Source organism: Diuraphis noxia, unplaced genomic scaffold (assembly GCF_037042655.1).
Source record: "Diuraphis noxia isolate RWA-SAM2 unplaced genomic scaffold, SU_Dnox_SAM2 contig0003, whole genome shotgun sequence".
Classification (NCBI taxonomy): domain Eukaryota; kingdom Metazoa; phylum Arthropoda; class Insecta; order Hemiptera; family Aphididae; genus Diuraphis; species Diuraphis noxia.
The window spans coordinates 51,664,145-51,689,380 of NW_028301713.1; the positions used below are offsets into that span (position 1 = coordinate 51,664,145).

The 25,236-nt window shown below is 27.2% G+C and overlaps 2 protein-coding genes across 4 annotated transcripts in view; one reads left to right on the forward strand and one right to left on the reverse strand.

Annotated features, from left to right (window-relative positions):
* Nucleotides 1-2: 2 nt before the first annotated feature.
* On the reverse strand, nucleotides 3-4,522 carry LysRS (Lysyl-tRNA synthetase). Of its 2 annotated transcripts, XM_015517395.2 has the most exons (10): nucleotides 4,362-4,513; nucleotides 4,038-4,182; nucleotides 3,328-3,469; nucleotides 3,102-3,267; nucleotides 1,984-2,510; nucleotides 1,755-1,917; nucleotides 1,429-1,694; nucleotides 1,132-1,344; nucleotides 820-963; nucleotides 3-153 (listed from the first exon to the last, which is right to left on the reverse strand). In XM_015517395.2, exons 2-10 carry the CDS (start codon nucleotides 4,118-4,120, stop codon nucleotides 67-69), a joined length of 1,791 nt encoding a protein of 596 aa, XP_015372881.2. In that variant the 5' UTR covers nucleotides 4,121-4,182; nucleotides 4,362-4,513; the 3' UTR covers nucleotides 3-66. The 2 variants fall into 2 exon arrangements, with proteins under 2 accessions (XP_015372881.2, XP_015372882.2); XM_015517396.2 differs by lacking the exon at nucleotides 4,038-4,182 and having other exon boundaries at nucleotides 4,362-4,522.
* A 6,445-nt stretch (nucleotides 4,523-10,967) lies between these two features.
* The window catches only part of LOC107168100 (chromosome transmission fidelity protein 8 homolog), a 39,185-nt gene continuing 24,916 nt past the window's right edge, over nucleotides 10,968-25,236 (forward strand). The window contains exon 1 of one of the 2 annotated variants that reach the window (XM_015517393.2): nucleotides 10,968-11,383. The gene's annotated coding sequence lies outside the window, so the exon portion shown is untranslated. Of the gene's footprint in view, nucleotides 11,384-23,351; nucleotides 23,832-25,236 lie in introns of those variants that run through there. The other variant, XM_089223529.1, reaches the window with a different exon arrangement.

Here is a 25,236-nt window from a genome sequence, read left to right on the forward strand (position 1 = left end):
GATACTATTTGATAAATTAGCCATATATTGAGACAATTATAACTTAACAGTTACAATACATAGTTCTTATACTGCAGACTTTTCATCCTCGTTTTTTTCTTCTTTATTTTTGTTTGGATCATCTGGTTTCATTGCTGGGAAAAATAATACTTCCTAAAATTTTAAAAATATAGGATTAGTCAAAAAATTATAAATATTATAGTTTTTTTAATGATTTTGTATTAAGTCACATTAATGCATATATAGTCTTTTGGACCTTGAAATGAATGTTGAGTATAAAACGTTATTTCATATATTTTTATCTATTTGTTAACAAAAAACAATAATTCATAACATTTTATAACTTCTAATAAGCTATAAATAAACATGAAATAATTAATTTACTAAAAGTTACTTTCTTATACTCCATATAGAAAAGATTAAAAAATATATATATATAATTATAAATTATAGATAATAAAAACACAATGTTTAAAGTAAATCAAAAAAAAAAGCTAGCTTTATATGGAAAAGTACATTTTAAGTTGATAAATAAAAATAATATACGAACTATGTTCATTAATTCTGAAATTTATAACACCATGATTCAATCTATTTTTTATTTTATCTAAAGAAGTTTGTAACCATATAAATCAAACTTGACAAACGTACATACATTTTTTAAAAGGTATACCTACAGAGTATCACCTACTCAACAAATGAAAATTAAAAATTGTGCAGTTGTTTAGCTTAAGATAATAGATTGACTAACGCTAAGTTGATTGTTTTTAATAATTTCTCAAGTAAAAAATATTAACTCAATACAAACATGCCACTTACTTTAATATTATTAGAATCTGTTAAGAACATGGTTAAACGATCAATACCAAGACCCCAACCAGCTGTAGGAGGTAACCCATATTCTAATGAGGTACAGAAATTTTCATCTATCAATTGTGCTTCATCATCACCAGCTGCTTTATCCTACAAAATTAACAAATATTACAATTATGTTTTATAAATAATAAAATAATAAGTAGTAACACTTATAGTTAAAGCTTTTATGTTAATAATAAGAACTGATAAGATTTTAATTGAAATTAAAAAGCAATCTATTTTATTTAGTGATGATCACATATTCACATCACTAACCTTTGCTTGTTGCTCAAATCGCTCTCTCTGAATCATAGGATCATTCAATTCTGTGTAAGCATTGCATACTTCTTTTTTCATAACAAATAATTCAAATCGTTCAGTTAAACCAGGTATAGAACGGTGCCATTTAGCTAGAGGTGACATTACTTGTGGATGGTCACAAATAAATGTTGGATTTATACATTTTTCTTCAAGAAATTCACCCACAAGCTAAAAAATATTGAAAATTAGGTTTATCCAACATTATGTTTTATTATTCATATTAATAAAATGTGTAATAAATTAAATAGATACTTTGTCTAATAGTCTGGCTGAAGTTCTAGGTGGTGGGCATTCAATTTCATGCTTTAAGCAAAGGTCGTCAAGTAACTTATTTGCTTCAACTGTTGCTAATTCGGTAGGATTAGGAAGCTTAACTGAAAGAATTTCTTCCAATGCCGGGAACATATACATTCTTTTAAATGGTGGAGTAAAGTCTATTTCTACTGCATCAGTGTTGGCATCCACACCATCAGGGTGATATTTTATTTTATATGTGCCATAAATACTTTTTACAAGACCTACAATGATATTTTATATTTTATACTTCATTACTTTTATTATTTGATATCAAATAGTACCAGATAAAAGATCTTCTGTAATTTGCATAAGATCATTGTAATCTGCATATGCCATATAAAATTCACATGTAGTGAATTCAGGATTGTGAGTCAAGTCTATTGCTTCATTACGAAATTGTCGGCCAATTTCATAAACACGGTCAATACCACCAACAACAAGCATCTATTATTTAAATTGAATATAATTATAAGATAAGATAATATAAATAAAATGCATAATTTTAATTACTTTATGATAAAGTTCTGGAGCCACTCTCATAAACAAGTCCATATTTAAATCATTATGATGGGTGATAAATGGTTTAGCAGTTGCTCCACCAGCAATCATATTCATCATTGGAGTTTCAATTTCGAGGAATCCTAAATTATCTAAGAACCGACGAACATAGGAAATCACTTTTGCTCTTACAATGAATTTGTTACGCACATGTCCATTGATAATCAAGTCTAAATATCGTTGTCTATATCTAGTTTCCTTATCTTTTAAACCATAGTGCATATGAGGTAACATGTGTAAACATGGAGTCAGCAATTTTATATTTTTAGGAAAGATTGACAATTCCCCTTTCTTTGTTTTGCCTGGACTACCCGTAACACCAATTATATCACCACGTCGAATTTTTGATGTGTCTGCGAAGAAATTTTCCTCGGTAGTATACTGTTTAGCATTTGCCATCACTTGAATTTTAAGACCTTCACCACGTAGATCATAAAAAATAAGTTTAGGACCAGATTCGCGAATAGCATGAACTCGACCTAAAACATATATAACTAATTAGTTCATATTTTTTGAATCATATTAGGAGATTACATTGACAACTAGTGTAGTAGCATAATTAAATAACAAATTACCTATTTTTTACATTTTTTATTAAAACACAGTTTTTACACTAAAATTATAGTCAATAATAAACATATTATTATAATATTTTATAGTTTTATTTGATCAAGACAATTAAAATTAATCATTTTTAATAAAACCAATTATTACATTTTAGAACCAAAATATATTGTAATTTAAAGTGAAATATATTATACTACCAAATAAATGTAATTAATGTATAGTTTACAGAATTGAAATTAGATTTAGATAATATATTCATATTGCATCCCAATATATACCTTTAACTAGTTTTTATTTTTACGAAAGAAAAACCAATTATTATATGTTAATAAATATTAATGCTTAAATAATAATGATTTTTAACTATAGTATTTGTGAATGGCTTTGTATATGGTTTGATATTAATTGGTGTAGAAAAAATTCAGAAATACCAGCACTAATGTAATTTATTTTAATATTCTGGATTACTTATGTAAAACATGTTAATTTTGTATAAAACATACCAGCGACACTATATTTTTCGTCATGTAAAATTTGAGTTTCAGCCAAAGAACTGAACTTTTCAATGAACTCTTCTAATGATATAGTTACATTGAATTTGTGTGGATATGGTTCCTCCCCATCTTTTTTCATTTGAGCAATGGTTTGTAGACGTAAACTGAAGAATTCCTATAATTTAGTTTATATTAATGAAACTGTTTAGGGATAATAATATTGTACTAATTTTACATTAGGGCTAATGTCAGCAGATTTGGTAGCGGCAGACAATTCATTTTCTTTCTTCACTGCAGGCAATTTTTTCTGAACGGCTGCTTCTTTTTCCGATTTTTCCTTAGCTTTTTGTTCAGCTTTTAATCGTCGTTTAAGCTCACTAAACAAATATAATTTACAGTGTACATAGATTAGATACTTATAGATAATTAAGCTGGATACAGAGTGAACGTGAAAATTGTTTTTCAAATTTAAATTTATTTATCAATCAATTGATAATATTGTAATATAACATAAGGTACCTAAAAAATATTCAATAACATTAGATAATACACTAGTTTGAACTAATCATAATTCATTTTAATATCTATCAATAATACTTTATACAAAATCAAACATTGATGATTTGATAACCATAATATATCATATTATTGTTTATATATTACTAACAAACTTAAAGTAATAATACCTTTTTTAGGAAATGAATTATAGTTTAAAATAAAAATAATTTAACTAAATTCTTTAAGCCTTAATTGGTTAAAACCCATGTATAATGATAAGAATTATTCCAATAACATTATAATTAAATGTTCGACAATTATTTAAGTAGGAAATTAAAATTATGAAAATATGTAGATAGGTACTACTGGTTCGGTATTTATTTAAAATATCAAAATTCTTTGTATCATTCACTCCGATACCAGTTGCAGAATGAAATTTTACTATACCTCTGAGCACGACAAGATGTATAAATAAATCTTGTTTGGTATAATATGGAGTTTTTTGCCCATTGACTCATAAATACATTCATTTTGTCAAAATATTAATTTATAATCTGAATTTATTCAACAGTGATTTCATCTCTGTCAAATCCTATTCAATTAATCCACTTTTATAATGGAAAATAATATGATAGGTAAGTAATAAATAAGTATTTTAGTACAATAGTACAATGCATGTCTACGTCACAATCTTATTCCATGCTATGGAACATGGAAAGGTTCTTAAATAGAATTAGCCATTAGATACTACACAATAAAGTTTATACATACTTCTTAGACAATGGAGCATCGGAACCTTCCATTTTTAACTAATTAAAGAATTCTAAGTTTCGATGTGTTATGAATTATGATTATTAAAATTTAAAATACACAACTCAATTCCAAAGTAACTTAATTCTTAATCATAAATCCAAGTACGAAGTGAGGTTATGTGTTGTAAATATATCAACAGGGTAAAAAAAAATTCAAGTTATCGATTGTTTCAAAAGTGCTATTTATATAGTCAAAAATATTTCAAGTAAAAATATTTGTAGATCGCGAAAGTAGGAAATAATTCGCATTTGAATGTCTAGAATTTATATTTAACGTGCTTAACCAAGTATTTTTAAAGGAAAAAATGTAAACATCAAAACATGTACACAGTAAATTTTTATTTACCTATGTTAAGATATAAGAAATCGATCGATTTTCATAATAAATATTGTTGATAACAATGGTGATAACACTTATCAGTTTTTATATTATATTAACTACAAACACGATTTAACATACTAATACCATTGATTAAGTAAACTTTTAAGTTTACTTAATCAATGCTAATACGATGAAATCTTTGGGTCAGGCCTCAGGTTAGGTCTGTCATAGTGGACAGGCGGACAGCCATGGGGAATTAAAAAATGTCCACTAAAGAGAGTTCTCTACAACTATTGGGAAAATCTCTACATAACAGCATTTGCTAGAAGTTATGTACTAAATGTCCACTATAGGGAGATGCTCTAAAGAATTGGTTATACAAGTACTGAAGTACGTTTACATATACATACATTTATTTGGTACTTACATATTAATTTCTCTACATAGTGGCCAAAGGAATAGATCACGAAATTCGTGTAATGTATGAAAATATCTAAAGAAATATTTTATAAAAAAATAATATTAAAATAATACAGCTATGGTGTAGCGTGTAGCCGTCAAAGCACGATGAACTACGATAGTACGATGAACAGAAATGCGAAGTGTATAGAGACTAATATCATTGAGTAATGAGTTTATTATATTGCTATTGCCTATTATGTTATAGCAAATATTGTTATATAGTCATAATAGCCTAGGTATATAGTAATACTAGTAATAGTATGAATCGAAAACATTAGTAAAACCAAAATGTTACCTTAATATAATCTATATTTCATATAATCATCATCATAATCCTCTTAAATTTATTCTATAAGAATTTTAGTCGCTATTAGAGACAATATTTGGAGGACAATTGGTTTTTTTTTTTGCTTGAGGCAAAATTGTGAAAAGGCAAAAGTATTGTTTTTAGTAGAAATGTTTAATAAAGGTATTTTAAAACGCAGATATAATTTCATAGGAAAAAACAACCATTGTCCATTATTTTTAAATGAAAGTAAAATTCGAATACACCGTTTTAAAAAAGACGTTTCATTGAATAACTACATTTAAAAATTGAAAAATTCCTCTAAAACCGATTAAGTGATAGAGGATAGGCGCGTAAAGATCCACATAACATTAATTTGTTAACTGAATTACATGTCGACTGTAGGAGACTGTGTCACAACTCACAGTTGTCGACTACGTGTCGGCCGATTGTTCGTGTTAACACAGCACCTATTAAAATCAATGTCGCCTTACGTTATGTTTTCGCCCCGGGACAAATTAAAATATACCATCCTTAATTTTTTATTTTATGTCGATCCTCAAAAATTTGACGCCCCATAAAACACCATAAAATTTGCCGCTCCAGCGTAGTTGCCCCCCTTGCCTCCTGTTAAATCTCTGATCAAAATAATACGGGTCTGTATATATTTTTTTCTATAGCACTTTGTTCTAAAAAGTCATTAGTTTTTTGTCTGTCAAAGGCTTAAGGCTACATTTCGCATCCGTAATTTATTGTCAGTTTTAGTATCGCGATCACAATGTGCAGGTTTAATACCTCTAGAGAAGAACTTCTATTATCCTTATATTATGATCCTTATAAAAACACGAAGTGTTGGATTTTTCAAACAATACGTTTTCAATAAATTAATACATTTTCATCTTCACTGGTTATTGTTTTCAAACTAAGTCTTTTTGTCATTTATCACTAGGCCAGTCTATTTTGATTAGTTTAAGAAACGGAAAAAAGTCTTGAGGAAAAAATTACTAGAAAAACGTATTTAGAAAAGTTTTAGAGGAAAAAGTCTATAAGACTTAAAATTAAAAAAAAAACTTTTATAGTCACTCTGTATAATTTGTTAGTTTTGTGTGAAAAACACGTTAGTAAAAACAAAATCTACTATTCACATATTATATCTAAATCTAATAATATACACCTTAGTTTAGTGCTGAAAACCATAAATAAAATTGTGATAAAGTTTACTATTTTATACCTACAGCTATATATTTAAGTGTGTTTATATAGTGTCGTTATAAGCTCTTTGGGAAATCCAAACTCAACAGTCATACGTTGCATAATATATTTTGTACACTATCATTAATATTGTCGTACGTCTTCTAAAAATCTACGAATACGTGCCTGATATACACGATTTGAACTAGGTTTTTTTTATTGATTCGTCATTAGATACTATTGGTATTATTATTGAGAGTATTGTTGATTTGCCTTTTCTGGACCAACGCTGGAACGCCTGGAACTATAATACTTTAAATACTATAATAATTATAATATTAGGGATATAATTATTATTTAAGTGCCACTACATTTCACGTACAAATTATTTTAATATGGATTTTAAGTTTAAATAATTAAGAATAATTATGTCGTATATTTATAGGGTACCTGTGACTACTGAACTACTTACTGTAATAAAATAATAAATTATACTAACTATTATAATTTATAATGCAAAATAATTGCATTTTTGTAATTATCTGATAAATGACAATGGGTATTAATAACGGATATTTATGTTATCTGCTGTAAGTTAATTATACTTGATAAATAAGCTTATTCTGACACTGAAGAACTGATTCTCTATTTTCTGATCTGTCAAATAACTCGTGTATTATTTGACAAATAAATTTGATCAATAATAGTTTAACGTATATATATATATGTTTTTTGTAATCTTCTACATTATCAAGTACAATTGTACTGGTGATTTTTTATACGAAGATTTTTTTCCAAAATTCACTAAAATACTCTATCATAATTAATATAAATTGGAGGATTTTAAATCTAAGATTTGAAAAGAAAATTTTTTATGAATTTCTAGCTTAAAATAAATTGCGAATTTTTGTAATTTTTACGTATTTTGTCAAAATACAAACTTTTAATGCTTATAGTCTATAGAAAAAATTGTGGCTATGTATTTCTTTTATTTTTCAACTGCTATTGAAACAATACGTTAGGAGCCTTGTATTAAAATTTCAAGCTTTTGTACTTAACAAATACATTTTTATCGATATTAATTTTAAAAAAAACTAATTATGATCGACAATTGCATATGCCTATGTTCAACTTAAATCGAAATTTTTTTTAAATTGCATGGTGGATAGAATATACTTATATAAGCATTCGGTAAAAATTTCATGAATCTATGGTCATTTGTTTTAAAGTTACATCAAAAATCAAAATCGATTATGTCGAAAACTGATTGTGCGTAAAATTTCACGTTTTTTCCGTAATTTTTAGTTTGTTTATCCAAATATTGAGAATTTTTTACTCTTGAACTCCAAAGTACCAACAAGATTCACTTTCTGATCTAACTAGGTACTGAAGTCGAAAATCGAAGCATTTTTACTTCCCTAAAACGTGATGACAGACTACAGACACCAAAAAAAACAAAATAAGCGGGTAATTCGTGGATGTCGCTCTGCTGTACACATAGGTGCAACTAGACCAATAATTTTGGGGGTGCACAAATAGTGAAGAGCTCACTGACCCATGGGGGCAAACCCCCACATCCCCACACCGTTCATCACATTAGTTTTCATATTACATTTATAAAAAAAATAACTGCTAAGGTAAAATATATATATAATAATATACATATACTTTGTTTTAATAGTGCTACCTAATACAATTTATAGGTTAACAAAATTAAATTATCAGAACTGCCTATTTTAACATGATTTTGCTTGGATGAAAATTATATTTATTTTAAATTTGTTCACTTTTCAAACTATTTGTTATATACCGCTCAATATTTAATATTGATGAATTGGTAAATCGTTGTTGTAACGTACTTTGTTATACCCCTGAAAGAATAGAGTGACACAAATCAAAATATAAAATATATTTTTCATGAGTATTCGAGTATTTATTCCAAATACTTTTCAGAAGTATTTTTTACACAAGACTGCATCATAGTTGTTTTAAACTGTGTCTCTGGCTATGTCTACAGTTATAATATTGTAGACAATGTTTTTATTAGATGAATAAAATTGGTAGATATAATTATTTTTAATTTAATTTAAATAAAAATGTTATGATCTCCACGAATATATATTAACCATTATAATAAAATATATCCGCAAATTTCACCATGTCCTCAAAAAATTTCCAGTCAGGCCGGTTTATTAATTTGAAAAAGTAAACATTTTTTTATCAAACATTTGAATTTTTAAAAGGATTAGGTACTTCAAATAATTTAATATTTACTACTGGTTAATTAGTAAATGTTTACTCTTTTCCATTTAATAATAACTGTTTTTCACATTGCTTGTTTAATTGTGTATGTAATAGTTTATATAACACTGAAATAGATTTAAAATTTAAAAAAGGGTAGGTCAGCATTGCGGTGTAGGAAGTTTGTCCATCGTCCTTTCGGTCCTCGGACAGGATAGTGTAATCTTATACAGTATTCAATTTGAATGCAATAATTGCATTCGATAAAAAAAATGATTCTGAGTGGACGAAAGAATATTTTTTATTTTATTTGATATTTAAATATTATTCATTTCTATGTTGATGAACAAAGCGTTTTTTGCAAAGCAAAATTGAAATCCCGTTCTTTCGTAATTTTTCGGTGATTTTTTATCGTGGCGTTAAAAAACTATTGGGATAATTGAAAAATTACCTTCCTAAAGTACCACCTAGATCCAATTTGCTAAAAAAAAGATACTATATAATATTAATATGTGGCGATTCGGAGCACTCCTTCTGGTAGAATTTTTTTAACAGTATAAAAAAAAAACATTATTGTACTACCAAAATTAAGTCAAAATGTTGAAAAGTTTTGAAGATATATAAACAAATGAGCGATAGGTTTAGTTTTGATAAAAAAGTTAGACCAACTATTTAAAGGGTATTTTTTCATCATTTTTAGTATATGACGTTGGCCAGTCACTTCCTCCTGGAGGCCTGGAACACATTGTATTTATTTGTATATTATACAATATGCGATTAGTATATCTAATATAGGTACATAACATAATAGGCACCTACCTATTTTTCTCAATATAGGTATCTACATTATGGTACATTGGTATCACATATTAAAGAAAAAGACATATATTTTTTGGGAGTGCACATTTTAAACTTGGGGGTGCACAGGGGACTTGTGCACCCCCCTAGTTGCGCCAATGGCTGTACGGTAGGTTACTGTAATGGATGGGATTAAATTTGAATGCAATGATTGGTATCATTGTATACGAAAAACGATTCTGAACGGAGATGATTTGTCAGTCTATGATATATTATATTTTAATATTGTAATATATTCTACTTTGAAATAAATATTTTATTTTTCAATTAAGTCGCATTTTGCATAAGGCATAGTTAATCAATTTGTGTAGTTATCATGTAGTTATCATAATTCATAATACCTTATATTATCATAGATATACGAATACCTGGTTTGAGGATAAATCGTTATCATTACGCGATTTCATAAAAATTTAAAACTCAAACGCTCAAAACATTTTTCCTATAATGACGCTTCAATTTTTCTCTATAGCTATTTGAAGCAAAACTTATGGAAAACTTGGTGTTAAATTTTATAACCTTAGATATAAATACAAACAATATTATGAATTTTGAAATACAAAATAATTTGCAAAATATTCATGGTTTTGACGAATTTTTGTCAATATTTGAAATTCAAATGCTAATAAAAAAAAATTTTTCCTATGTATTCTTATAATTTTTTAATTACTATAAGAATAACTTATGAGAAACTTTGTATTAATATTTCAAGTATTTTGATAGGGCCCAAAAAAATTTATCAACACTTCAAAAAAAAATTTTCAGCAAAGTTGAAAATTTTTGCGTAAAAATTCCCGTTTTTCTTTAATTTTTTTTTTGTTTTTCTCGATTTTTTTGAAAACTGTTGGAAAATGTTTACTTTTAACCTCTATAATGCACCAAGGATATTAAATTTTACATCGGAAACCACCCCCAAAGTTTGAAATCGAAGCATTATTTCGAATAGTTATGCTGTACACACACACAAAAAAAAAAAAAAAAACACATCAGTGTAAAATCAATACATTCATCACTTCGTTCAGAATCTAAAAAGGTTAAAAGCACGGTTAAAGATATTATTTTAACCGGGGTTTAAAGTATATGGATATATCGTATATCTGATATCGACGAAGGAACAAAAGTATCATAGTAGTCTATTCTCCTTGGAAGCATCGCAATCGATATCACGTTTTACTTTTCTGTTCGATAGGTGGCGCCGGCAGCCCGCCGCAACCGGCCATTTCCTTTGTCGTCCTCGGTGTCGGTCTCGTACTTTAGTGTAATTCTGTAATTTTTCGTCTCCTTTATTTTGTTTAGTGGATCGCTGAAATTGTTTTTCTCGTATTTATTATTCACGCTCAATTTCACACGTATTGTGTTTTTATTTAAGGTTTTTATTTAATCATAACGTTAGCGTTAATCACACCGTGATCTCGAAATTTTTACCCTCAGCCAACGACGACGAAGGCGATCCGGTGTGTCGCGTGTAATTATAGATACCAAAAGACATCTCGTCAAAAAATCCAATAAACAAAACGCATTTGGTTTTGGTAGCATGCAATTGACCAGTTATCAGTAGACAATTTATCAAACTTCAAGAAAGCTCCGACTGGATCAACCTGGCTCCTCAACTTTTAAAAAGGTAAGTCATCCCCATACATTGAGTTAATTAAACTCGTATGGCTAATCTATATCTAAATATACTCCTTCTCTATAGGTAAGTGTTTTCTTATAGTTTATGTTTTGTCAGTTTTTTCGAGGTTTTTTCATTTTATGCAACATTGCCTTGTTAGGTAAAGAACTTGAAAAAAAAGGTGTTAGATACTTGTTATCACATTAAATTAAGATTAGGTAGGTACCAATTATTAAATTCTGATAAAACTGTTTATAAACCAAATGTTTTTATTCTAATGAAATCTTGTCATCAGTGATCAACAGTTAGTTTCCTGTATATTATGTATCTGTGATTACAGTTGTAGAAATTTGATAAAAATAATGATCAACAGTCAGATTTCTGTTTATTTGTTTTTATTTGTTGGTATAGGTATTTCACCGATATCCATATTATATTAGATAGCCGATTATTTTCAAATCGGCTATATAGGCAAATAGGATAATGTTTACAATTTTTTTTTTTTAATATTTCTAATTGTGATAAGTAATTTATGTCAGCAAGGTAAACCAATATTCAATATCAAACACATTAATCATCATATTGGCATTCAACATAAGTTTTTAAATATTGCCCTAACTGCATATAGCAACCAACTTCATGTTTGAGTGTACAATAACATGAGGAGTCAGGTGTCTAGTATACAAGATATCAGTGGTATATTCATAAACTGCTTAATAATTAAGTACTATGTATCTATGTACTTGTCTTTTAAATACATTTTAGGTAGCTACCTACTTGGTTTTGGTCAGTTTGGGTTTTCAAATGAGGTGATATTTGATAATTATTATCTTACTGTATTATCTCCAATTCATGTTTTCTTGACATTGACATACCTTCAGTTCTGACATTTTTTAGCTTGAATAGTACTTATAATTATTTTTATGCTTCTAACGTTGATGTTATTAGGACATTAACTAAACGAGTTACTATTAATTTTTACTATCTACATTAGGTCTTAAGAAAGTTTCAAGTAGTCTTGAAAAGCTTCAAGATTTAACAATTTTCTGAAAAATTGTTCAAGAAAATTATTTTAATTATAATTGTTTAACTCAAATGTAGGAACTGTAAATTACCATAGATATTTTATAGACCTTATATTATCTTTATATATCTTTGGTAAATCTCATTAAGTATCTATTTGTTATATTTGTTATTTATATTTGCTCATTTATATAATTTTTAAATGTAGATTGAAGAATTAGCTATAGATAAATAACAATTAAGGTTATGAACATGAACCTTATCAGTAACATTTTACATTTATTCTTATATTTTATAGTAATTTAAATAATTTATTTTGGGTCATTGATGAATTAATCTAGTCTAGTATTGATAAAATTTTATTAAAGGTCTCCATTTTCAAACATTGCAGCGGCGACGGTTAACTTATATGTCTTGGCGATGCCGCCGCAATGATGGTAAAATTGTGCCGACTTCGTAGTTCGTTTTGCTTTAACCACCACTGCTACTGCTAGAGTATATTGTGTCATGTGACTCGTTGTGAGGAACCTACTATAAAATTATTATGCCCATTGTATGAATATTTCCAGTTATTCGTAAGCAAACAAAAATTTGAGATAAAAATTTAAAACTGGTTTTATTATGGTTTATAATACATTTAAATGGTGTAACATTACGAGATATTGATGTTTAGTGGTACATTTCATAATCTATGTATTTTCATACTAATTATAATAATGAATGTTATTAACTAATTTGAGTGTTTTCGTATTGATTGTTTTAATTACTACTTATAATTTTTAACAATATTTTGCTAAATAACGTGATGCTTTGCAAATGAAGGTAAACTGGTTGGTGCTTGGCACCTATAACAGTATTTTGTATTAAGTAATTATATCTCAGTCCTCAGCATTTAATTGATTTTAAACTCTGGGCGGAGTAATGAATGTATTAGTTTTAAAATGTGTTTATTTTTTTGTTATAAATTTTTCGAGAAACAAAAATGCTTAGGGTGATTCTGGATATTCTAGTAGAAAATTAGATGTATGTAGTTAGCTCTTGGCACTCTTTGCCCACGAATTCCCCCCATTCACTAGTATACAATTCCAAATACTTTTTTAACACAACCAGGAAAAACTAACAAGAAATACTAGAAAAACGAAAATATTTACGCAACAGCCGTTTTTGAAAAAATTGATTTATTTTATATTATGAAACAAAAACAAAACAGTGGATACTTTCAATTTTCACTTAATAGTTAATATTTAAGTATAACTATGATATTTCCTCGTATTTCTATATACCTATTATCTACATAATGATTGTGAGAACCATGATAAGTTATTTTTTAATTTAATTTATTAAATTTATTTAAATAAACATATTCGACTAAATGTTGAAATTCAATATTTAATGAACAAAAAACAATCTCTCTTTTAACTGTTACCAATTTAATTTCCTTAAAAATCTAGGTGATTCATTTCAGTGGATATAACAGTATCATATTTGATTTAATTCATATTTATTTTTTCGAAGTTTTAAATAAAAATAATAAAGTTGCATAATTGTATGTCATTAAGAAACAACAAAATCCTAATTACAATTCATTTTGTATAATTTTTCAATTAATGGTTCCTTTTTTGTTTGACAACATTTTAAATTTCATATGACTAAAACATTTTAATTAGAATTTCGATTCTTAAATCGAATTTTAACATTTCAATAAAATAGAGAATTTCAAAGCATTACATTGCTTACCAATTTCAATTGCTTTTATCCTATTCATCTGCTCTTTTAAATAAGTATAGTTATGTATTTACTTATGAATTATGATCTTATTTCTTCTTTACGTGTCGGTATTAATGTTAATTATCATGATAATTATTTTAGTATTGTATAAAATAATATTATTTTTGAACAAAAAAAACGATATTCCTATTTTACTACGCAACTTTTAGAGATTGAAAATATGATTTAACATTACAGTAAAGGTGATGGTAATAATAATTTAAAATATAATATACAAACACACATTTCTTTTAGATTCTGAGCGGAGCGATGAATGTATTGATTTTACCATGATGTGTGTGTTTTTTTTTTTGTGACTCATCACGTTTTGGGGCAGTAAAAGTGCTTAGATTTTTGATTTCAGTACCTTGTTCGATCAGAAAGTGAATCTAGTTGGTACTTTGGGGTGGTCAAAAGTGAAAAATTCTGAATACTTTTCTAAATAATCGAGAAAAACAAACTAAAAATTATGGGAAAAACGGAAATTTTACGTACACACGTTTTCGACAAAATCGATTTTGGTTTTTGATATAATTTTAAAACAAATGAACATAGGTACATGAAATTTTCACCGAATGTTTATATAAGTATATGATATCCACCATGCAATTTTCGACTTAAGTTGAACTATTCATAGGCATTTGAAATGTTCGATCATTATTAGTTTTTTTTAAATTAATATTGATAAAAGTTTATTTGTTAGGCAGAAAAGCTTGAAATTTTAATACAAGGCTCTTAACATATTGTTACAATAGCAGTTGAAAAATAAAATAAATTCATAATCACAATTTTTTTTTTATAAGCATTCAAAGTTTGAATTTTGACAAAATACGTAAAAATCACGAAAATTCACAAATTATTTTAAGCTAGAAATTCATAAAAAATTTTCTTTTTAAATCTTAGATTTAAAAATTTAATACAAGATTCCTTATAAGTTTTTCAATCTTTATCACAAATAAAAAGTCCACCGGAAATTCAAATTAAATTTTTATGAGCATTTGAAATTTAAATTTTTACAACATTGGATTTTCACTTTTAGCGATTTCCTTATTTTGGTGTAACTCTAAAACAAATGACCACAGATACTTGAAATTTTGACTAAATGTTTATATAGGCATTTTATATATTTGATAAAATTTTCAAAATATTTAGATTTGTTTTGAGCTGTTTACTAATTTTTCAACTTTTTTAGTGTTTTTTTCTATAAATATCGATAAAAATGTATTTGTTCGGTAGAAAAGCTTGAAAATTTGAAGTTCAAATATTGACTTAATACGTAAAAATTACGGCAATTTTCAAATTATCTTTGATAGAAATTCATAAAAGTTTTTCTTTTTAATTCTAAGATTTGAAAATTTAATAAAAGGCTCCTAAAATATTTTTACAATAGCAGTTGCAAAATAAAAGGAATACATAGTCATAATTTTTTTTTTAAGCTTTCAAAGTTTGAGTTTTGACAACATATTATGTAAAAATCACGAAAATTCACAAATTATTTAAAGCTAGAAATTCATAAAAAAATTTCTTTTTAAATCTAAGGTTTGAAAATTTAATACAAGATTCCTTACAAGTTTGTCAATCTTTATCACAAATAAAAAGTCCACCGGAAATTCAAATTAAATTTTTATGAGCATTTGAAATCTAAATTTTTACAACATTGGATTTTCACTTTTAGCGATTTCCTTATTTTGGTGTAACTCTAAAACATTTAAGGCATTTTCGATATTTGATAAAATTTTCAAAATATTTATATTTGTTTTGAGCTGTTTACTGACATTTAAATTTTTCAACATTTTTTTTTTTTTTTCTATAAATATCGATAAAAACTTATTTGTTCGGTAGAAAAGCTTGAAAATTTAATACAAGGCTTCTCACACATTTAAACAATAGCAGTTGAAAAATAAAATAAATTCATTGTCACAATTTTTTATTACACGCATTCAAAGTTTGAATTTTGACAACATATGTAAAAATCACAAAAACCAAGATAATTTGCAAATTATTTCAAACTAAAAATTCATAAAAATTTTCTTTTTATTAAATCTAAGATTTGAAAATTTTTAATAATCTATAATATATCCTAGACAGATAAACCGTCTTCGCTCAAATTCGTTTTTCGTATACAATGATATAATATCATTGGTTTCAAATTTATTTCCATCCATTACAGTAACCCACTTGTAATCTACTGTACAGCAGAGCGACATCCACGACTTACCCGCCTTTTTTATATTAAATAGGCAAAACATCTTACAATTTGTGTATTCAAATACAATATTATGTTGATTTATTTATTTAATTGTATTTTGTTCCTTTATTTCGTATAAGTATTTACAGTTCAAATTTCCTCAATGCGTCAAATAATTCTAAGTGTACAGCGTCGTGTAAGGCCATGGTGAGCTAGTTTTTACAATGTTGGTGGTGTTAGTCCAGTTTAGCAGGTTTGTTATAAATAAAAGTATAGGAATAAAACCTCAAAGCTACTGCAAGATCACGATTACCATACTTCCTTGTGACTTCAATCGAGTTGTTCAACTAGTCGAGTTTACCTTGAAACTGGTACTTTATTTATTGCAGTCTATTACTAGTGTTCACAATTCACGCATACACCCATTCGCGGGTCGTTGAAACAAACTGCAAGCAAATATATTAAATTATAAGAATTTGTTTAAGTTTTAATTGCATACTATATTATATTGATTGTGTTTTGTTTTTAAAAATTATTTAAAATTAAGATAAACATTCATAATCTACATATATTATTATACTTGATTTATTAACTAAAATATCTGTAAATTCGTTAAAATTACCAGTTATTAAAATTGTTTATCATAAAAATCTAAATATTTAATAGTCAAAATAGGCTACAAAAATCTTAAAGTAGAGAGTAGTGATAAATAGACGATTTTTTAATTTTTTTTTGTATCTGTGAGAGACTTCAATTTACATACATCTTTGGGGGTGGTTTCTGGTTGTGTCTAGTTAATATTTTGGGCAGGAGGAAAAAATTCTTAGTTACTTTTCAAAATGTTCAGCAAAAATAAAAAAAATTGTAATTTTTATGTGAAACTAATTGTTGACAAAATCAGTTATGAATTAGATACCTAATTGTAGAGACATGAATTTTTCATAACAATATTTTTATATACTTTATTTACATGACGTAAAATATTTTGGGCCATTTTGTGTCATTACAAACATGTCGATTTTTTTAATTTTTTTTAATTTATGCATGAAAAATATATTTATTTGTTTATTAAAAGGAGGGAAATTTATAAAAGTCGTTTTCAGTTTCTTTTCCTTACAGAAACCTAAAAAAAAAATTAATAATATTTAAAATAATAATCTACAATATAATGCATATTGTATATAATCATATTTAAAATTTATTTCAATTGTTGAATCATTTGTCGTAAAAAAGTGGTTTTTGATATTAAACATGCTTGAGAATTGAAAACTTGACAAACAAAAATAAATAACCGTTTTATGTTGTTCGTTAATAACAAATTATGTTTATATTAATCATGTAGGTACTATCTAATATTTTTTTAGTTTTAAATGTAGTATTGTATTTTATGGTAGATAAAAATGCTAATAACTTATAAAATGTATATTTAAAGTTTAAACGTATACCTACATTCTTTTTAATAATATATTGTTTCTTTATAAAATAAATTGTATTGATTTTCTAACAGTACCTTTTAAAGTAGTTTGGTTATCATGCTTAAATTTGAATGTATTTTAACAACTTATCTGTCCTATATCTACTCTTCTGTTAACTTAACCTAGATGGCCTCTGATTGCATCTATAGACAAATGTATTCTCATGTAACAATGGACAACTAAAATTAATACTTATGAAATATATTTAACACATTGTTGTTAGGTTGTAATAGTTGAAACAATACTGTTTGAATAACGTCGTATAATATTCACACAATGTTGGTTGCTTATAATAAGTATTTCTTCATTTATAAAGTTTGTGTATCGTCAGGAGTAGATCCAAAAGGTTATTGAAAATTAAGAAAATTATAGATAATAATAGATTTATAAGGATATAATGCACAATCCTCCTTCTTGTTATAGTAGTTTAAATATTAATTATTATTTTGTTCATAAATTATTTGTTGATTAGTCTACATAAAATTGGTTCTAAATGTAAAATACTTTGATACTTAAAATAATTGAATGAACACTACATTATTTACTTATTACGTGCTTATATTTTGTGCTGGTATACGTGTTTTTGTTATTGACGGTAATATTGATTAGTTTTGTATTATTATTTACTCGGTTATTTACGTTTATGTGAAATTGGAATTTTAATTTAAACAGTGTTAATTCATTTTTATAATGTTTATAAATATTTAACAAGAACATTTTAATAATATAATATAGCGCTTTGTTGTGAAGTTTATTGAACTTTTGACTTTGACCAGGCTATCGCTCTCTTTTTCCTATATGTATATTGTAATGTTTACAAAATATCCATAATTTTTAAGTTCTCATTTCGAATTAATCTTATTAAATATTCAAAATGCTTGTTTAATTGTTCAATTGTTTTGTTAAAAACTCCGCATATTGTAAAAAGCTATGTAGGTAATATGTTAGAATTAGAATATTTTTTTGTAAAACATGTTAACGACTATTTATTTCCTAGCTCCTGATCAGATTATTTTTGTTAATGCTTTGGTTATTGTTTGTCTATTAAATTACAAATTTGTTTAGGAAGCAGTCTAGATACTGAATAACTGAGCGTAGACTTATTATTTGAATTGACACATTAAATTATACACCGAAATAAATTTTTGATTGCATTGCTGCTGTTAATAGAAGAATATATATGGATTTTGTTATTTAGTTTTAGTGTTATTAATTTATGATACATTATATTATCTATATTAAATAAATTAAATTTGGTATTTATATTTATCTGCAATACAATTTTATTATAAGTCTATTCAGTTAATCACATATTTGGTTTTTAGATAAGGACAGTGTTCTTACTAATTTATAGTAATTTTCTTTTAATTCACCCCTCCCTACCATTGGATTCGACATGCTGTGAAAGGTGTCTAAATGCTAAATAGCAATTCAAACAGGTTTTACTTATATTGCCTAACATTATATTAATTAATATATTTTGCATGTATCAACAAGTTGAATTGCCTAAATTTACTACAATGGCTTATTGTTAAACAACTGTTTCTACTAATAATTGCTCAATAATAAGCTAATATTGCCCCGCCCCGTGTATCTGTGTTGATCACGTTAGGCTGCAATATTATATTTCTAGAGGTCGTCGTATCTTGGTTTTAAGTTTTTATTAGACTATTAGAAACTCATTGACTATAAAATAGTATTATTTATTTTACTACAAATTAATAATAATGTTACTCGCAAACTGTGCAATTTTTGTCTTATTGAACATGTCGTAAATCGTAATCCTAATTAATTGTTTTAAGAGGACGTGATACCCGCATGTGTTGTCTCCGTCTTACAAATGCGTAACATGGTACATTTTTCGCTCAGCAGAACACGTATAGCTCCGTAACTTAAAAATTAGAGTGAACTGACCTCTTACAATTTAAAGGTAAGATTATTGTCTAGACAACCTCATATGCTTTTTATTTTATATCAAATTTAAAGCGAGTTATGAGTATTTTAAAATTGTGAATTTTTTGTGCATCTTAAAATACTCATAACTTTCTTTAAAATTTAAATATATTAAAAAGCATATTATGAGGTTGACTAGATAACAATCATACTTTTAAATTTTATAAGAGGTCAATTCACTCTAATTTTTAAGCAAACGGAGCTACACGTGTTCTGCTGAACGTAAAATTTACTATATAATGCACTTGTAAGACAGTGACAACACATGCGGGTATCACGTCCTCTTAAGTTATTAGGTTCTTATAATTTAAACAATTTAAACATAATTTAAATTTACAACATTCTTTTGTTTATTTTATATGTCGAATACAAAATTAAATAACAATAAAATATAGTATCGATTTGTCATTCCCTCAAAAATATTGGTCTTAATCTTTTTTTGCAATACGTTATTTTACTCTAAGATTACTTAAAAACACAGAAAAAATTATTCTGCGTAAATGCGTTTTATTTATATTGGGCGTGGGCCAGAGATAGAAAATAAATAGTGCGTTAACATGGCAGGCACTTAGCTAAGATTATTAGGGTGGCTAATTATCTATTTATCTCCAAGATTTTTCTTGAGTTGCCCACATTTACTCCCCCTCCCATACTATAGGCACTATTTAGATTTATAAGTACAGTTATATGGCATACAAAATATTAAAAATAAGTACAAGGTATTGAAGTTATAAAAAAATTGTTTTTCTAACTCGTTAATAATTTTGTTAAAGTCAAAATGTTGTCTCTTTTAACATAACTTGTTAAATTAAAAGTAAAAAAATTAACAATAATAAGTAACAATCAGGGCTTGGGACTTAAATATTTGTTTATTTTTATTGTTTGACAAAATGTAGCTAAGTGCAATGGAAGTGCATTTTCTAATTTTTTCTTACATATTGGGTAATTTTTAATTTTTTTAGTAAATTTAAGTATTTTAAATGCTTATTTAAGTGTTTGTAGTTATGTTTTTAAGCGCTTATTTTAATGATTTTTAATATTATTTTAGTGTAGTATCGTCTGTTATAGTTGATTATAGTAGTAAATCGGCCATAATATTACGCATAAATGCAAAATAGGTACGCATTATAAATACTGTGGTACGTCAGCAATGATGTCGAGTTGGGAATTGCCAAATTTCTGAAATAGGAATGCAGGTTCATGTGACTTGATAATTAATGTAGATGCATTGTGTCCTACGTATTCCGCTATATACGATATTATTACTCAAACATAATGCCTGATGCGATTAATTACAATTTTTTCATTACGAATTAAATGTCTTTTCGTCATATTATTTTTTAATCGTCGGGAGAACACAGTGTTGAGCGTTTAATACAAATATGTATTAATAACAAATATAATATAAATTTTAAAGTACCTATGGTTTAACTTTTTTTGCTCAATAATATTATGATAGTTATTTTAGCCTTGGGTATTTCACAATATCATGGGGTGGCCTGTAAATATTTCTGGTGGCCGGGTGAACCAAGGCTACCCCTTAGCTACGTGCCCGTTTTAAGGAAATAATATAATGCTATAAATACAAATACATTATTATATATATACCTACACTATTATAACGATGTTATTGAAGAATGTTTTAACTTCTAAGATTATAATTCTATAATTAGGTGCAAGAAGAGACCCTAGTCAAAAAATAACATTATTGAGTGGGAAATTAAATTATATATTACAATAGTAGGATAGTTTTTTTTGTTTTCATTCTTAATGTAATGAAACATGTTATGTAATTTGTGAAATCAGATAATATTATCGTACCTTTAAGGTGTGAATATTATTTTAAAATTGGCATTTTTGATGGATAATTAATATTATTCATATCAAACATGGGCCAAAAACTAAATTAGGTAAACAATAAATACTCTTAACAATAGTTAATAACTTAATTTTTTTATTGCACCATTATAATAATATCCATTTGCACGTACTGTTTGCAACTTATATTTAAAAAACTTTATTGATTGATTTCTAAATGGTCAATGTCGCGGCTTAGAATGTATTATGAATTATATATTTATAATACGCGGCCAATGTCGAGATAGGCTCGTAATGTATATTTAAATCAATTGATGTCAAGTAGGTAATACTAACCTATGTGTACTGAGTTGGTCAAACTGAATCAGAGACGTTGATCGTTTTATAAAAGTGTACGCTAGTTTCATAATAATAAATTAATGAAATTGGCCAAATAATCTTTAAATCGTCTACATTATGTAACATTTCTTGTACCAATCCTCAGGATTATATATTTGATATCAATAATATTTATATTTTAGTATCGCTGTTATTAGCACTACAGAGGATTATTGGGTATATTGATTGTCGATTGATCAGGCCATTTTTTTCAATTGAACTATAATTATTTTATAAATTATATTTTGAAACATGTTATTTGATTTTCATATCAAATTTTTGGAGATCAGGATGTGAAATTAAAAATTTTTGTTCAATTGATATAATATGCAGATGCATTTCACAAATTATTTAAATATGTCATTATAATATTTATCGTTTCACTACATCAGCTGTACTGTCAGTACTGCGAATTTTAACGCAAAATGCTTAGTTTTTACTATGTTGCCACGTGCACGTGTGGGAAACAGAAACCGTGGTCCGTGGCTTAAATAATATACAAGGTTATTTCACATAGCTTGTATTTTTTTAAACAAAATAAAATGGCAGCGTAAGGGTACGGTCCATGGCTTAAATATACCCATTCTCTTTACACTGCCGTTTTAATTTATTTACGTGCTAAAATTATATAGTAGGAGTAGTATTGTCATAACCTATATAATATATATCTGAGCAATAACAGAGACATCAAATGTCGGTACCCAAGTAATAGTTTATTAAAAGTTATATCGTTTTTTTGTACACATAATAAAAAAATTTATTCGCTCACATACTTGGTGTAGGCATATACTATATTATCTATTGATATAATATTTATTTTGATCATGTAATAACATAATGATCTTTTTCTACCATGTAGAGACGTAAAAAAAAACCTGCATCATAGTCTTATATTCAATGCTTTGCTCAGAATCTAAAAAAACGTGTACCCATCGTGTGGATGGTCGTTAGAAACAATAGTTATAATATTAGAAAAGAATTCGGTGGGGGAATCGATTAGGGAAAAAGAAACAATAGAAAAAATCGTCATCGAACACTCGAATTTAAGACTATACCTATTGCATTATTATTGTAATATGTTATTATTAGTTATTACATATACTATTATAATACACGCCGTCGCCTTAGAAACCGGTAATACTGGACAGTCGGCAGTCAGCCCGGGGTGTTGCTTGAGCGCTGAGCGATATGGTTCACCTGTGCGCGGCGTTGGACCGTTTTTTTATTCTTCACCAGGAAGGAGACCTTATCGTGCCTATATTATTATAATATTGTGCCTATGCGGCGGCGGCGGCCACCACCACCACTACCACATATATCTTGGTGTCGCATTGAACCGACGTCGTACCACCTCCTGTGCGCAAGCGGTACACAAGCAAAAGCGCGTCCGATGAAGTAACGGCGGCCGCGCAGATTCGTTGAGCCGCAGAGTAATGCCGACAGCCGGTTGATACGTCGACCGACGCCGTGCACATAATACTACTTGCGTGCGCGCGTTTTCTGTACGTGATTTAACTGGTCCCGTTGTTGTCATTATTTTACCAACGATATCGTCGCTACCGCCCGTTGTATTTTCGTTGCCTTTAATGTCTGATAATATTATTTATTTATTAAGTAATAATATTATTAATAAATAGAAAGAAGTGGAAAACTTCTTTTTTTTTTAATTTTACATCGTCCGGGCATTCCTCCGTCACTTCAGTGCGCCGTTGTTATTGTTGTTGTTTCTGTTGCTGTTCGAAAACTATCGTAATAAACCATACAAAACGAGCTAGACCGTCAGCAAAAATACCTTCTATTGTTTTATTAGAACCGACGTCGTGTCTACTAGTTTTGATTTCTCACCACACGAAAGGTACGCGAAATTTGAAATAATAATTATTTAATAGTAATAGATATCTACTACCTATATAACACGAAAATCCTACAGTGGTTGGAACACCAGAGAATCTATTGCTGTAATATATTAATTATAACAATAATAATAATAATAATAGTTTTATAACCATGATCATGTAGGTACGTCATTGTGTATGTGTTCATGGCTCCCGTCGTATGTATGTGTTAACATTTGTATATTATTTTGTAGTCATTGTATTTGGTAGACTTCACGAGTCACCAACCTTAAACAAATGATCCTAGGTTGCGCGTGTATTCGGGAATGGACAAAACGGATTTTACGCCAGTGTCTATTGTTATTACAATATACAATATACATGTAATGAAGCACGTTCAAAATAGTTGTTTAAGTAATCATGTGTAAATAAAAATTGTTGAAAAAATACATTCTTACGTAGGTTTGCACAATATAAAGACGTAGTTGTGTTTTCAGTTCATACTTCATATCATTATGTGGGTTCAAAAATTGAGTAACATCGAGATATGTAAATCGTTAAGGCTTCTACTAGATGTCTAGATAATTATTGAGAAGTGTTATTTTGAATAGTTTGTCATATTATGCACACGCTGTTTTATCTGTTTTATTATTCTGTTGTCCCTATATTTATAACAACTATACAACTGTTCTGTAAAGTATTATGTTCGTTATTCTCCTTTTTCATAGTTAGTTTTTTTATATACTGCCATAAATACGTATAAGCATTTAGAGTTTATTGTATTATTATTATCACAATATAGTTATCTAAAATGTGAAGCACACTAATAAACATAATGCTTACATGGTAGTTATAGAAATATTCAATTATCCAATTGTACAAAAATTACGCATGTATACCATATTATGTATAATACCTCATTCAATTATTATCTTTGTGTATTTATGACGTCAGAAGTTACATGTAGGTGCATCGATCAACATGCAACACTGTAATATATTAGTGTATTGCAATTAGTTTTAAACTTTGATAACAAATGACTTATTCCTATTATGTTAGGTATTTAATTGCTGTATTTATTATGTTTATTGTTTAAAACATTTTGAAATTATAATATTGTTTTAATAATAAGTTGTGATAATATTATGGTCAAGCTAATTTTTAGAAAATTTCTTATATGGTTTTGTTGTTTTCATATTTTAAAAGGATGGAAATATTTTTTACAATGAACAAAAGAATAGGAAAATAATTTCCGTTATATTTAATAACGGAGAATATATAAATTGATGGGTGTGTTATTATGTAATTATAAATTATAGTTTGGTAATAATGTTATGTACCAATATATGTACTTGAATACTATTATTATCAAATCAATCTAAATGTATCTATTAATATTTTCAATAAATTTTATATGTTTTTATT